This window comes from Trachemys scripta, chromosome 1 (genome assembly GCF_013100865.1).
Source record: "Trachemys scripta elegans isolate TJP31775 chromosome 1, CAS_Tse_1.0, whole genome shotgun sequence".
In the NCBI taxonomy this organism is placed as follows: Eukaryota; Metazoa; Chordata; order Testudines; family Emydidae; genus Trachemys; species Trachemys scripta.
In genome coordinates this window covers 225776825-225793057 of record NC_048298.1, presented here as the reverse complement: position 1 = coordinate 225793057, position 16233 = coordinate 225776825, and the positions used below count along the sequence as shown (strand labels likewise).

Here is a 16233-nt window from a genome sequence, read left to right as displayed (position 1 = left end):
GTGGTTAAGAAGGAACTGGAGCAGCAGTATATCTGCCTCACCCCATATACCCTCTGTCTGAGGCTGTATAGCGTGCAGGCATGGATCAATTAACACTGCTGATGAAAAAAATCTCCAATCAAGAGTGCACGTCCCTATGGGTTCTCCACATTAAGTGTGCACACAGCCAATAACTCCAAGAACCTCTATTACTGGCAGTGAAAGAAGACCAGAATGACAGATTCTCTATGTAAAACTGGCCATTTAAAAAATAAAGCCACTGCTGTGAGGTCTAACATAGGAACCTCATACTACTATACTTTGCCAATTTTCAGACTAGAGCTGCACTTTAAGTGCAGGAATATCAGCTCGTGAGGAGAACTAGGCCATTAGAAGCATGTCTATGTTTACAAATGCTTTTACAAGTTGGCTTCTATATAAGGGAGCCAGGTTGAGGGGAGCACAACAGCCTGCAACCTTCTTCATGTTTCAAAGTTGTATCTGAGCATGCACTGTGAAGTCAGCTTACTCACGACAAGGCAAATCATCCTCCAGGAAGTCATGACGAAGCTTGAAATGAAGTTTGTAGGAGCCCTGCTGAGAAAATTTGGCTTCAGGGTCAGACTTAGTTGGTGAAGTTAGATTTATGTGAACTTCCACTAGACAAAATGCAAAACCTTGTAGACTGGGTTCTATTTATAATCCTGATTGCGTTTTCTCCTATTACACTCTGGTACTGGAAATCAACGCCGGAGCTCATGTTACAAAAAGGGTATTCTTTCATTATGTGACATTGAGATATAACTTGGGCTACCAAGTATCTTAGATCATCACACAATATCCTGCTTGTTTTGTACAGCAATCTTCCTGCAGTTTAGAAACATATTGCCTTCCTCAAGTAGTGGAAAACTCCTACGGATTTTTTCAGATTTTAGTTCTGAATAAGTATGCCAAATGGATCCAAGTTTACCATTTAAAGAAGTGTGTACACACATGGATACCCTGTAATATTTTTTAAAAGGCATCTTGAAATTAAAATAGTAAGACATTTGCTGTCTGTAATAAGTGAGTACAAGTAGATTACATGTATGAAAATCTTTATTTGAAAATACAAACATGATCCTTTAAACATTTTAAACAGATTTACACCGCAAACAAAAATAACTTACATCTTTTTGTACATTTTACATGAAAATCTGTTTAGCAGTAAAGTATTGCTGAAAACGTTCCATACCTAAATTCTCACTTACATTTGTACATTTCAAGGCACTACAACCTTATGATTTAATTGAGTAACAAATGTCAACTCGTCCAGTAAGCAATCTCTTGCCATAGGTAGGCAGGTGAGGAGACAATTTCAAGCTGCTGTGACACTATTTGTTTGAATATTTATGGAATGTGTCAATAGCTAACCATTGAAAAGGAGGAACAAACAAAAACATTGAATGCCCACAGAGTAGTGCACATCACAGATCAAGTAACATTTATACAAGGTTTAAAAAAATTGGTTCCTTCTACATGGAGTAAAATACCCTATTAGGCGTCAAGTATGAACACTAAAACAGACTTTAGTATTCGAGAATGGACATCAATGAAAGGACTTGAAGTTTAAAAGGGCGAAGTTAAAGTTGGGGCAAATAAAATGAGGGGGTGGAAAGGAAAGAGGAGAAGCTTGTTTTAGCATTAAATAGTGTACGTTGTACACTAATATATTCGGCTTGTCCAATGAAACTACTCTCAAATACTGAGCCAAATCATTCACTCACAGCTACTCTCATTCTCTTTAACAATGATACCATTACTAGATTTTTGCCATGAAAGCACAAGCATTCTCCTTATTTCCCATCCTAGCACAGGGACTTCGGTTCACAGATACAGGATGAAGGTGGTCAGTGCACTATGTATCAACTCTAGAGAGAATTATATAGTCATCTCTTAAAACCAATAGAGTACTTTAGAGAAGAACTTAAATATGGTTACTCTTCCGTTAAGGAATTATGCAACATCTATAAATAAATATTTTAATCTATTTTACAAGCTATAAACTACTGAATAAATACAAAAAAGTTTTGTCATTCCATACAAATACACTTCATTTTCTTTAAATGATAACCTAATGATTAATTTTGTAGCACAAAGAACTAAGTTTATTTTCTCTCAAGACAAATCCACTGAATTTTTATACATGTGTAGCAGACCTGCTGCAGACTGTCCTTTTCCTTCTTCTGCAAGTGTTGATCAGAATCACTCAAAGTCCTCTTCATAATCATAGTCATCCAAGTCTACATCAGCTAGATGGGATGGCATTTCAAAGAAAGGTCTTTTCTCCATCTGAAATTTTAGGACATTGGCCTTCTGATGGTCTACAGGATTCAGCTCTGCCTCATAACTAGGAAAGAGACAAGGAATAAAAAGAATTAAAGAAGGGTCCAGAGTCACAGGGAAGTGCGTAGGCATTAGTGTAATAATGATGCACCTACTTTAAGAGATTTACTTTTGACAAAATTTAAGCAGCACATAAGTGTAGATAAAACTTAGTTTGAATATAGCAACGTTCAAGGAAGTTACCATACCAGTTGTAACTGGCTAATCTCTAGGTCAAACGTTATGTGATTTTGTACCCCTTTTCATAAAAATTACATCAGACATACTAGGAATTGAATCAATTAAAAGGAGTCAAGCTCATAGTGTGCAAGTGGAGTATTTGTAGGTAAGAGCCAGAGACTGCCAAATGCACCACATACATGTACTTTACAAGAAACAAATTCCCTTCTTTAGAAAGGTAGAAATTAGATTTGGAAACATATCAAAATATGAAGGATAGGGAAGCTACAATGTTATTAAAAGTGGGCCTAATGAGGAAGCCACAGTAACCCAGTGGTAGAAAGCGGGTGGTAAATCAAACAAAGCAGATGCTAGAAAACAAAAGCCAACTTCTTTCATTAATGACAAATGGCTACTTGATAAATGTATCCAGATCAAGAGAATGATTTCCACTGATTTTGGCAGTATCCAGCAAGATCAGTTTTCACACTGTTGCTTTAACTGGGCATCCCACTCCAAAGTTTAGAGAATTCTAAGAAGTTTTCTAAATGACCCCCAGCTTCTAGCACCCAGGAAGCAGTGCATCTCATGACCAGTTTAAAAATACCTCATTTATCATGCCTCAGTCATTTTTTGAGCCAGGGGTATCTTAGGTTCACATTTGTCATCCAAATTACCACCGAGTGCCGTCATTCTGTACAGATGACGTCTTTCTACAGAAAGTAGCACTTCTGAGCACTTACTGAGAACAGTTTCTCTGTCTATTGCCTCCTCAACAAGGAACAGCAAGGACAAGCTGGTATACAGAGACACTAAGGAGATTCAATCCCCACTGAAGTTAGTGGGAATCTTTCCATTGCTTTCAATGGGTTTAGGATTAGACCCTGAAGTGGCATTATGTGGCAAGTCACAAGATCATTCTTCTAGCAACTGACAGATCAAAGATTACCCCTCAGCCTATACTGTTTATATACCAGGAATCCCCTTGACAACCCTAAAATAAAATGACAATATTAGAGCTAGTCAGAAAAAGTTAGGTGTAATCATTTTCCCTCAGAGAATTCAGCTTAATCTAAAATGAAATACTGTGAAATTGTGTTGATTTCATTAAAATGTCATACAGAAGAGAAAACGAAAAAGTTTTTCCACCTTGCCAAAACATCCCATTTTGACATTTTTGGGACAAAACATTTCAATTTTTCCTTTCAATATGACTTTGAATTTTAAATTTTGTATCACATTATAATGTCAAAATTGAAATGAAACATTTCAATCAACCCCAAATTAATTTTTATTTCAGAATTTTCTTTCATAAAGAGTTTAGAAATTCTAGGGTTCTTAATTGGAATGAAAGAAAATTTCAAAATCCTCCATGAAACAATTTCTGTTCTTCACACAACTCTAATTTATAAATGTTAGCAGAGAGATATTTCAAGGGCTAGATGGGATTTAGCCACACAACTATGTAAATATGCCTGTGCTGAGTGAGAGAGGGTAAAGCTTGTACTTTAAACAAATTAAAAATGGAACACACCAGTCAATTTTCCCTGACAAGTGTGTAAAAGCCTTAAAAACTTAAGTGTAATTTCTCAGATCCACTGATTCTCACTTAAATTAACTGGCTCACAGCAAATGGTGCCGAGAAGACAGAATTCACCGACTAACACCCTTTCACATTATGTCCTCCTGGTTACAGAACAAAGACTAGTTCTGTGGGTAAAAACACTCATTTTAAAATCACTGAACAACTTTAGTTGGGTATCTGTGAAGGACTGTGCAGTTACACAGTCCAGACAGAAAGCTTTAACGGTACTGTTACTATTAACTTCTTTGCAGCCTATTCCAGTCTGGGGCTGAAATCCACACTTGCTATTTGACTTACTACTGAACAGCACCTGTCACACAGACACACTGACTAGGAGTACTGGCCCAGATTTTCACAAGTTTTACAGGCACAATTTTGTGCCAGCAATTCATTGCATGGGGGACTGTCTGGTCAGCAGAGCTTAGTCCCTCCAAAGAAGCATCCCATCTGTAAGTTTTTGCTTACAAAATGTATTTGTCTGCTAGCCAGAGTTTGGGAATGCCAATGTGAAAAAGAAGAGCTGAAAAGATAGCCGCCCCCGCTTCCCCCAATTCCTTTCCACCATATACTTTGTTGCTCAGATAAAGTACAGAGAGCTCAGTTACCCTTCTCCTTCCCTTTGAACACCAAACTAGTCAGAATCAGCCAGGTGGGAGATACAACTTTCTAAGTGGGACAAGACATAAAGCACTTTTGTTTTCAGTGGAACAAAAAGTGGGATCTAGAGAAAGACCAAAGTCTGCCATTTTGATTCTAAAATACAAGGTAGAACTCCACTGGGAGCCCAAGGCACGAAGGTAATTAAAGATGCCCTCCCCTATGGGATAGGCCATGGCTCCACCTGTCCTCCCTGGAGTGAATTTCCAGTAGGCCAAGCTGTCACAGTACGGTATACCAACAAGAGAATCTGGCACAGAAAAATCCCAACTTTAATGCTGTTACCACTTTGTGTACTAGCATCATATTTCTTCAGGAGACCAGCAGCCGGGGCACACAAGTAGGTGATAGCATGGAAGCTGGCTAGGGAAGACAGAAGCAGAAGTCTTGTAGGAAGTGAATTGGGCTACAGGTCAGAAATCTATTTGTGGGAAGTCTTAAGAGCTGGAAAATTGATTATGACTGCAGCTGTTTGTATATAGAGAGAGTTAAGCAGAGGTGAGATCAGAATTTTTTCTTGAATTTCTAGAAGAGAATAGAACCTTGCATCTGAAGAAGTGAGGTTCTGACCCACGAAAGCTTATGCTCCCAGTACTTCTGTTAGTCTCAAAGGTGCCACAGGACCCTCTGTTGCTTTTTACAGATTCAGACTAACACGGCTACCCCTCTGATACTAGAAGAGAATAGAGTTTTGTTTATTTATAGGCTTTTCTATGGCTCTCATCACTAGTACATGTGCACCTGTCTCAGTGACAATCACTGCCCCCCACACACACAGAGAGTAAAGGATCAGTGCAATATGCTGGTGCCAGTGCTTTGAGTGTGGCCCTTCAACATTTTGTTTGGAGAGGCAGAACAGCTGAGTGATAGCAGTGTTGAAAGCTAGCAATATAGAAATGCTGATTTTAGTCACTGCCACTATAAAAAAAAGTAAGAGATGGCACAATTAAACACTACTGCATTCGTTTTTCAGTATGTTGCCAAAAAACGCACACACATGATCACAAGATCTCACATCCAAGTTGTTTTGTGCATCCTAGATACTAGAAATTTTGGAATGGGGGCAGCTAGATGCCACCATAGTTACAGGGTCCCAGCTATGTCAATTTAATGTAGAGGTGAGAGAATTAGAGACTGAATTCACTGCTAAGATAAGATCTGAATTGGTCCACCATGTCTGTCAGGCTCTATCATGAGTTCCTAGCTGTAAAGTTTCATGTGCCTTCTAAGGTAAGGTAAACAGGGACAGTGAATTCAGAAATAAGGATACCTAGTTAAGGTATAAAAAGGCTCAATCTTAACCTTGATCACTAAAATCAATGTGGCAAAGTCCTGGATATTTATAAGCATGTAAGTAGAGCTCCACAGGTTGGTGTGTTAAATCAATGGAATGTCCACACTATGTATGCACAGTATTCAAATGTTTAGTCCTTCGCTTCATTCTTCGTAATCAGAATAAATTTTCATACATCAGAATATATTTGTCCCTATTTAAGATTCAGTTGATGGACGTTTTAAATTAAGAAGCTGTTTGAGTTCTAGGGCACAAAATAATACATCTGAAAAGTGTCTTTGGTACTAGACATTTTTTCATATTCAGATAATCCTAAAAAGCAGCCACACAATCTTTCAAAATTTCCCCAAAATATTAATCACTGGGCTGAGAACAAGCATGAGAAACTTCATCCTAAAGGTTAACTTTTTCACTTATGTTATAAGTGCCTGAAAACAAGGGTTTATAATGAAAGTGACTCTTCAGCCATAATTATGGGGTTCCTAACAGACACTATAATTTACAGTCTTCTACACCATTAATTCCTTCTTTTGGAGACTGAAATAGATTCTTCGAAAAAAAGCAAACATCCAGAATGTACTATTTGCATTTATGCCACTGTGCACACACACTGCAGCAAGGAAAGATGTGGCAACAACTTTTTTCAGTCATATACTGTGAAGTTAACCAATTTCTATTCCATGCTAGAAGAGAGTAAATAAGATTTTCATCCTGCACTACCACTCTGTTATTCCTGGTTTAAGACACCCATGTACTCAAAAGGGTATTTAAACACTCCTCAAGTTGCACTTATGCCAGCATTTATGCAGTACTTTGATTATTTCTTGATTACTTAGGAGCCCAGCCCACACACCCACTGTATCAGAAGCTTCAGACAGATTTAGTTAAAGTTTTAGAAGTAAAATATTTTTGTCCAGGTCCTTTATTTTTTCCTCTCACTTTCCAAACACCATTCAAATTAATAGGAATTCTCAATCTAAAAAAGAAAGGTTAAAATCTGTACTGGAATGCCCTGGTTCTAGATATGACTGTACTGAATCCTGTGATGTCAGGAGCTGAGCTTTGCTTAAGTTAGCTGTTCTAATAGACAAGCCGGGAATAGCACCATTGATATTCCCAAAAGATTAATTGGAACAAACTTTATGCTGAATTTAAAAACATATTTGGATTTTCAGATAGATGCATACATCAAGAAAGGCCAACATTACCACATACAAAACAAAACAAGAGACCAAGAGGCTAATCAGTTTCTTTATATAATGCAGTAGCAAAGCCATATGCCAATGTAGTCATTTATTGTAAGAAAAGTTCTTTATTTTAAAATCAGTTTACTCATCACTATTTATAATCTTGCATTCTCTCTTGGCCTCAACAAAAAGTCAAATGAAGTCTGCTTCATTTTCAGGTTCTTACACTACAGAGAAAAGGTTTATGTAACTGCTTCTTTGGAATATTAAAATTGTAAAAAACATTTTTATTGGTCTAGTTTTATAAAATCTTGTTTTAACAGCATTTAAATTGTGAGCCAACTTTAAACTGACTACAAAACAACTTGTCTTGTCCTACTCCTTAAATACTAGTATTTGTTTGCTTTGAGTCTTCTAGAAACTCCCTTGCCAACTTTGACCTATTACTGTACACATTGATTTTAGTAGCTGTCCTAGTTTTGATATATTAGAGATATACTTATTTGGTATTTCCAAGCCATTGGTCTCCAAATTGATAATGTAGGATCTAGGCACGGAAGCCCAATAAAGCAAGATCAGTAAGTTATAAATATTGGTAGTTTCAATCGGGGGGACCTATTTAAATCAACACAAAAATGGCCATACCAGATCAGACTAATGTTCCACCTAGCCCAGTATCCTGTCTTCCAACTGGGGCCAAAGGCAGATGCTTCATAGGGAATGAACAGAACAGGGCAATCATTCCCTGTCATCCAGTCCCAGCATCTGGCATTCAGAGGCTTAGGGAAATCTAGACCATATGATTTAAATCAGGAAGCCGGAAATCTAGATTTAAGTCATCAATTTTAATAGTGTTTTGCATTTATATATTAGTTATTTTCCTAAGGAAATACATTCTCTTTGGTTGCTAACCATTAAAATTCACTGATTTGCAACTAAATACAGCCTTTATATTAAATTTGGTGCTTCTTTTTGCTAACCAGGAGGATACACTACATTTACACACATTTATTGAAATTATAGAGTTCACCTTTTTTTACTAGATTAAAAAAAGTTAACTTGTGAATTTTGTCAAGCTCTATTTGGATGGAAATTCAAATTCAATTAAAAATGCATAAAATAGCATTTTTTAAAAAAACTAGAACTACCTTAAATGTGCTGGACGCAAGAAAAAAAAAGTTTATCAAAACATGACTTGTTAGACAAAGGAAGCTGTAATTATTGAATTGAACTGATTGTTTCTGGTCACCCTATCCTTCAAGATTTTAGAACTAGAAGATCTCATACTTTCATACCGAATTTGTATTTATAGATTGGAAGAGAAAAAAAACCTTCTTGTTTTTGAAACTCCCAACTGGCTTCTTAACTTTGAATATGCTAGTCACTGATCTGAACTAGCTGAATAAATTTGAAATAAAAAAAAATTCTCTGCACGCTTACTGGTTTCTCTGCTCAGCAAAAGCTGGTTTAGCACTTTAACAAACGCCGGTTCCAGGGGCTCAGCTACTGATTTCAACTAGTTCAGTGGTTTGACTTTCTCTAAACTTGGCAGCAAATGCATACTGCTTAATACTACTTTTTGTATTTAATTTAAATGATTTTAATAGTTATTTGTAACAGGTTTAGGCCTTAACACATGATCAATTTTAAACATATTAAAAAAATAAATCTGTATTAAATTTAAATAAAGAAATCCAATATCTATTTTTAAAAAAAGATTGTACAAAAAGAGTATTTTATCCACCCTGGCTCTGATCAGACAACAGAAATGCACTGCCTCACTTGAAAGATTAAAGTAAATTAGGACACCAATACAGTAGATTCCGCTTAATAGCAACCTGGGTATTAACAACTTCAGGTTAATAGCAACATCCCAGTGATTTCAATGTTAACGGGATTCAGGTATTGGCAATGGCATGCTGCTTATTAAGAATGTTTTTTGGAAGAAAGGCCCTACTGCAGGCAGCTTTGCAAGGCTGCAACCAGGGAAGAAGTTTTGGGCTATGCCTTCCCTGGCTGCAGTCTTGTAGTCCTGCCTGTGGCTGGTGCTCAATATGTTCCAGTGCTTCCTTTTGGGGCTGCAGCCCACAAACTTGGGGCCACATGCAGGAGGTCTGGGGCTACATGCTGGGAAGGGAGGCTGTGGGCATGGTACCTCTCCCTGCACCTTCCAGACTGCGCCCTAACGGGGCTGCACACAGGGAATGCAGTGCTGGGGCGTGCTGAGCCCTAACCCCCAGAAAGCAAATGGAGAGGTACTGTGCAGCTGTGGGTCCCTACCACCTCTGCTACCTATAGAAAGCCCCTGCATCCAGGCAGCAGTCCCCTTCCCCACAGGCAGGTTTGCAGTCAGGGAAGGCACATTCTAGTGCTTCCTTCCCTGGCTGTAGTCTCAAAAACTTGCCTTTCACTTATTGGCAACTGCCCGATAATGGCAACTTTTTGCTGGTAACTGAGGCCGGTTGCTAATCAGCAGAATCTACTGTAACTTTAAAACACCCACCTCAATGATTAAAGGGTCAGAAAATTAATCTTAAGGCAAGGAGTGGTGCAAGTTATATAGCAAGAAAACACTGAGAAGCAAGACTATGTAGAAACACTGGTAAATTATGCCTATAGAAACATTTAGTAAACTTCATAGGGAAACATCAGTTAAACCATACTCTAATTACCCTGTCAACTGGGGAAGTTGATGCTTAGGAGGAGAGAAGTTAGAAATTAAGAACATTAATTAAACTCAACTCTGGATCTTATGCAAGGATGTGATATTTCGAAACATGCAGCCCTGCACCAGTAGGAACCTCTGGACCTTCTCAAAACAAGCATCCTTACCTTAACATTTCCTTACCCTAGCCTTGGGCAGGGCTAGTAGTCAGAGAAATCAGAATCCCTAAAATTGTTACAGAAGGAATGTCAGTGTTCTGCTGATACAGGGTTTTTTTTTCTGGTAAAAACAGAAGAACATAAAACCACTAATAGCTGAATCTGAAGGAACATCTGATTACTTTGCTGTGGCATCATGTTACAGATGCTAGATTTACAAGAAATATAACCAGTTTCAGTTTATCTCCATGGTGTTGGGATTTATATTTCCCTTCCGTTCTCCAATAGGTATTTACATATAAAGGGTTTGCATTGACTCCTAAAAGCAGACATTCAGGAGATCAGTAACATTTACGCGATAGTGGTCTTTCAGCCTGGGAATTTGCTGAAAGTTCACTACTTATGCCTGGACACATCTTTTTAAGAGGCCTCTTGGACTCAAGCTACTAGAACCTCTTGCACAAACAAGCTCTATAACAGAGGCTTGCAGTCTTTTTGGTCCTTTTTAGAGGAGATTTTGCAGGTGCCATAGGATTTAACTGAACACCCTTTCCTGAGGCAGTCAGGCACTTTTCATGCCCATCTGATGTGCGAAATCCAGGAACATCAACACCCTTTATTCTTTCCGACAGATCTTACATCTTGAGGCCAATGGCAACTTTAAAAAAAACAAAAATGCAAGTAGTGGTCTAAAGCTACAACAGCAAACACAAAACCTTAGTCCTAAACACTTAGTCTAAATACTTTTATATAGTATTAAAAACTAGATTTGAAAGACTAGCATGGAGTAAGGTAGATGTTGGATTTTGTGATTGCAAGTAGCTGAGGCATGATTAGATGGGTGGGGTATTTATTAGAGAAGGAAGAAAAATAAAATTGTGTAATAGTTTAAAGTTGTTTCTATCTTACAGGGTCCAAAATGGACCCTTTTTTGTTTTTTGAAGTTTTTTATTCACACATTTTGTTTATGAAAATTTTTCATGTTTAAATACATTTTGTGAAACTGCTTTTTTAAAAATTGATTTTGATTTGGAAAAAAGACCCTTTTGACAAAAACTTTGTAAAACTTCAACTAGTTCTAGCACTTATACCTCTGTCATTGGAATGTACTGCTTGAGATGCACGAGGATGCCCTCATAGGCCACCTCAATACCCTCTAATCTACTTCTCAAAAAGGTTCGTTGGCCATATAGCTAGATATGGAACTCCTGCAGTGAGGGGTCTGAAAGCAAGGCATGATGGACATCAAAGTTGTTTAATATATGCTACTCTAATTAGTTTAGCCAACTCATACTATTAACATTCCCCATATCTTTCTTACCCATCATTCCACTGGTCGCTAGCTGCCTCTTCAGCTACCAGGATATCGTACTCTTCAGCAGCATATTTCTCCCAGTCAGAAATCTCTTGGCTTTCATTTTCACCATCCTGAACAGAATCAATTTTAACATTTTATTTATGCATTAAATTTATTCATAATGCATGGTATTACATTTTATATGTTTGTGTTTAACAAGACAAAGTTTACTTACCCTCAACATAGAAAATTGATCCTTCTGCTCATGGTCAAGGTATTTTTCAATGTTGAAAAAGGTATCAAAGAACACATTTGCTAACTTACACTTCTTTAAGTCATGGAGAGTAATTTTCTCTGGGAAAAGATTAAGAGATAAGTAGTAAAATATTAAAAAATATAAACTGATTGAGCTGTAATTCATCCCTTCGCTGAAAGTGCAAATGTGTTGAAAATTTAAAAGGAAAAGTCACCATTTTGCTCAAGAACTAAAAAGCTGTAAGGTTATCAGCACTATTTCAGTTTAAAGTTACAATTTTCAGTAGCCTGTCTGATGGAGAGTGATTTGACATGCTCTGGGTGCCTTATATAAAGAAATTATAACAGGTCCCAATCTGCCTTAAAACTGGTTTAATGATAAACTTGAGTATTTAAAACTTCAATTCAACATTTGGTCACTGAAGCACAGGTGTTGGCCTGTGCGGGGTCACATGCAGAATTGAAGCCTATGTTTAGGGTGGTTAACTCCTCAGTTAAGATGACACATTCTCTAAACACTTATGGGTTTGAAGGGCGCCTGCTGTTTCAGAACCAGCTGGGAGCAACTTCTCAGCTGGTTGTGCTCTCGCTGCTGTCTTATTTATTTTCCCCACACGTACAAAAGCATAGTTCCTTTCCCATGGAGGGCTAACAATGCTCCCTGAACCCCCATGAGGCAAGTCTTCCTGGATGTCCACGTAGCTTCTGCTGGAGTCCATCTGTCCCCAGGTCCCTCACCTATTTCTCCAAACAGCTTCCCCTACTATCCTCCTGCTACAATCCCTCCGCCTGCCTCTTCCTCCTCCAGTCCAGTGAACAGCATGTTCGGCTTCAGTCCAGCTCTCCTTTCCCACTACCCCTTCCTCAGCCCTCCAGCTTCACCACACACCAGCAAAGTGCAAGTGAGTCATTGAATTGTAACTCCCTTGCTGGACAATGGCTGTTGATGGTTGTTCAACACCCGCCCGGGTGCTGGTTAGCTCCCTTGTCCTTTGTCTGTGAGGATCTAATATCTGGGCAAATCCCCAACTCACAGCATATTTTAGTGCTTAAGTCAGTTTCTTTTCAACCACATTAGACAAGTTTTGTAACCTTTAAATAGCCCTTAATTTGAGCAGGGAAGGTGGGTGGTGAGTGTGTGACTTCAAAATAATTACTATGTTCAGTGAACAAAAATTATAGGCAAGTACAACAGATTCACACTCCTGGAGACTATTAAAATCCAAGGATGTCTAAGAACTGAGTACAGGAAATCTCTTATTTTTTTCCTAAGACTACGTATAGATAATACCATAAAAAGTGTCAATAAGAAAGCATTATTGAAATTTGATTCCACAAGAAAAATTAATAGATGCTCTGAAAGATAAGAGAACTGAGCTACTCATCCTATACCTTTAAAATAAAAAACAACAGATAGCCAGGCCTAAATTTATGCTACAATTCTGAGACCATGCAATGATATTTTGTGAATACATTATATGTTTGGAACTTCATGCATCTACTCTGCAAATCTGTTGGATGGAAACCAATACAAGGCTGGTTGTTACTGAAATAGGTTACAGGAACTCTAACCGTAGTCAGCCAGACATTTAGACATTACTTTTGGACAGCGTGACTCATGTGTAGTGTCAAATATAACAGACTGATGGACTCCAAAGCCTTATCCTGAGCTAGAAGCCAAAGCTTCCAACATGCAACATGTGGAGCAGATGAAAGTGGCTGGAAGATGTGGGAATAAGCAGAATAAGTGTTGCACACTTCAGTACCTTAAGGAGTTTAGAAAAGACAAGCAAAATTACTTGATTATGGAAAACTACGGAATGGATCAGTCGCTACAGCCTGATGCCCACTTAATATTTAAGGTTTCAGAGTAGCAGCCGTGTTAGTCTGTATCNAGTACATAAAAAGTTGTTACAAGGAGGAGGAAGAAAAATTGTTCTTGTTAACCTCTGAGGATAGGACAAGAAGCAATGGGCTTAAATTGCAGTAAGAGCAGTTTAGGTTGGACATTAGAAAAAAACGTCCTAACTGTCAGGGTAGGTAAGCACTGGAATAAATTGCCTAGGGAGGGAGGTTGTGGAATCTCCATCACTGGAGATTTTTAAAAGCAGGTTAACACCTGTCAGGGATGGTCTAGACAATACTTAGCCCTAGTCCAGTCACCTGCATTCATGGCAGAAGACCTCTTCAGGTCCCTTCCAGTCCTAGAATTATGGCTGCTTAGGCAGCAAGTGTGGCTGACATTTGAATTAAAAATACAAAAGTTGCACAGCATTTTGTAGCCTAATCCGAGTGTGCTTGGAAAGCAACAAAGGAAGAGCGACAATGATATGTTTTGCCAAAACATATCATTGTTGCTCTTCCTTTGTTCCATTCCAAGCACACTCGGATTAATATATATGACTGTCAAGCGATTTAAAAAAAATAATCGTGATTAATTGTGCTGTTAATAGAATACCATTTAAATATTTTTGGATTTTTTCTACATTTTCAAATACATTGATTTCAATTACAACACAGAAAACAGTGTATAGTGCTCACTTTCTATTTATTTTTGATTACAAATATTTGCACTTTAAAAAATAGAAATAGTATTTTTCAATTCACTTACTACAAGTACTGTAGTGTAATCTGTCATGAAAGCTGAACTTACAAATGTAGAATTATGTACAGAAAATAACTGCATTCAAAAATAAAACCATGTAAAACTTCAGAGCCTGCAAGTCCACTCAGTCCTACTTCTTGTTCAGCCAATTGCTAAGACAAAAATTTGTTTACCTTGCAGGAGATAATGTTGCCCACTTCTTGTTTACAATGTCACCTGAAAGTGAGAACAGGCACTCTCATGCTACTGTTGTAGCCGGCATTGCAAGATATGAATCTTCAGCACATCTGGCACGTAAATATGTCCCTTCATGCTTCAACCATCATTCCAGAGGATGTGCGTCCATGCTGATAACGGGTTCTGCTGGATAACAATCCAAAGCAGTGCGGACCGACGCATGTTCATTTTCATCATCTGAGTCAGATGCCACCAACAGAAGATTGATTTTCTTTTTTGATGGTTCAGGTTCTGTAGTTTCTGCAACAGACTGTTGCTCTTTTAAGACTTCTGAAAGCATGCTCCACACCTCATCCCTCTCAGATTTTGGAAGGCACTTCAGATTCTTAAACCTTGGGTCAAGTGCTGTAGCTATCTTTAGAAATCTTACTTTGGTACCTTCTTTGCGTTTTGTCAAAACTGCAGTGAAAGTGTTCTTAAAATGAACAACATGTGCTGGGTCATCATCCGAGACTGCTATAACATGAAATATACGGCACAATATGGGTAAAACAGAGCAGGGGACATACACTTCTCCCCCAAGGAGTTCAGGCACAAATGTAATTAATACATTTTTTTAAACTAGCGTTATCAACATGGAATCATGTCCTCTGGAATGGTGGCCGGAGCATGAAGGGCATATGAATGTTTAGCATATCTGGCACGTAAATACTTTGCAATGCCAACTACAAAAGTGACAATTCCAAATGCCTGTTCTCACTTTCTGGCGACATTGTAAATAAGAAGAGGGCAGCATTATCTCCTGTAAATGTAAACAAACTTGTTTGTCTTAGCGATATGCTGAACAAGAAGTAGGACTGAGTGGACTTGGAGGCTCTGAAGTTTACATAACTGCACTCAAAAACAAAACAATGTTATGTGACGGGGCAACGCCAGATGGCTATAGTAAAGTAGTGGAAGACAGATATATTAGCCACAGGCTAAACAAATCCCTGTAACCAGGATAAGCAAATAGCAGCTGCTCGACGTCAATTAAGACACCTGGGGCCAATTAAGATCTTTCCAGAAGGCAGGGAGGACAGCTAGATTGATTGGGACACCTGAAGCCAATCAGGGGCTGACAAACTAGTTAAAAACCTCTCAGTCAGGTGGGGGTGTATGTCAAGAGCTGTAGGACGAAGTTGTGCTGTTGGAGAAACTCTGCAGTACAAACCAAATAAGGCACAAGGAAGGAGGCCCTGAGGTAAGGGTGAAGTGGATATTGAGGAAGTGGGGGCTGCTGTGGGGAGGCCCAGGGAATTGTATGCATCCTGTTTCTAAAAAGTCAGCTACCATAGCTGATACTATTAGGGTCCCTGGGCTGGAGCCCGTTGTAGAGGGTGGGCCCGGGCTCTCCCCTTCGCATACACTTTGATTTCAATTACAACACAGAATACAATATATATGAAAATATAGAAAAACATCCAAAATATTTAATACATTTCAATTGGTAGTCTATTGTTTAATAGTGGGATTAAAACGGATTAATTTTTTTAATAGCAATTAATTTTTTGAGTTAATCGCATGAGTTATCTGCGATTGACAGCCCACATATATATACACCATACTTCCTGAATTATTTTTGGTTTCACTTCCATTTCATTTCTGTTTTTATGCTGCACTGATAATTACAGTTTCTAAGCAACTTTCTTTGTGTCCTATACCTTCCAAAAGAGAACTTCGATTTTTACAAAACTGACCAATTAAGAAAATAATCAGATAAGTAGTCTTGCTTAGCACCTGGTGAAATTTCTCCGGTACAGAATTCCTGTTTTTAAAGCATCTTTCTGA

General features: G+C 38.2%; 1 protein-coding gene across 1 annotated transcript in view; it reads right to left on the bottom strand.

Moving 5' to 3' along the window:
* Positions 1-1606: 1606 nt before the first annotated feature.
* PPP2R3B (protein phosphatase 2 regulatory subunit B''beta) overlaps positions 1607-16233 on the bottom strand; it is a 90121-nt gene continuing 75494 nt past the window's right edge. Inside the window, exons 11-13 of the mRNA XM_034773499.1 lie at positions 11602-11815; positions 11391-11497; positions 1607-2368 (exon numbers count right to left, since the gene is read on the bottom strand). Of these exons, the coding sequence (XP_034629390.1) occupies positions 2224-2368; positions 11391-11497; positions 11602-11815 (466 nt within the window). The 3' untranslated portion in view covers positions 1607-2223. The remainder of the gene's footprint in view (positions 2369-11390; positions 11498-11601; positions 11816-16233) is intronic.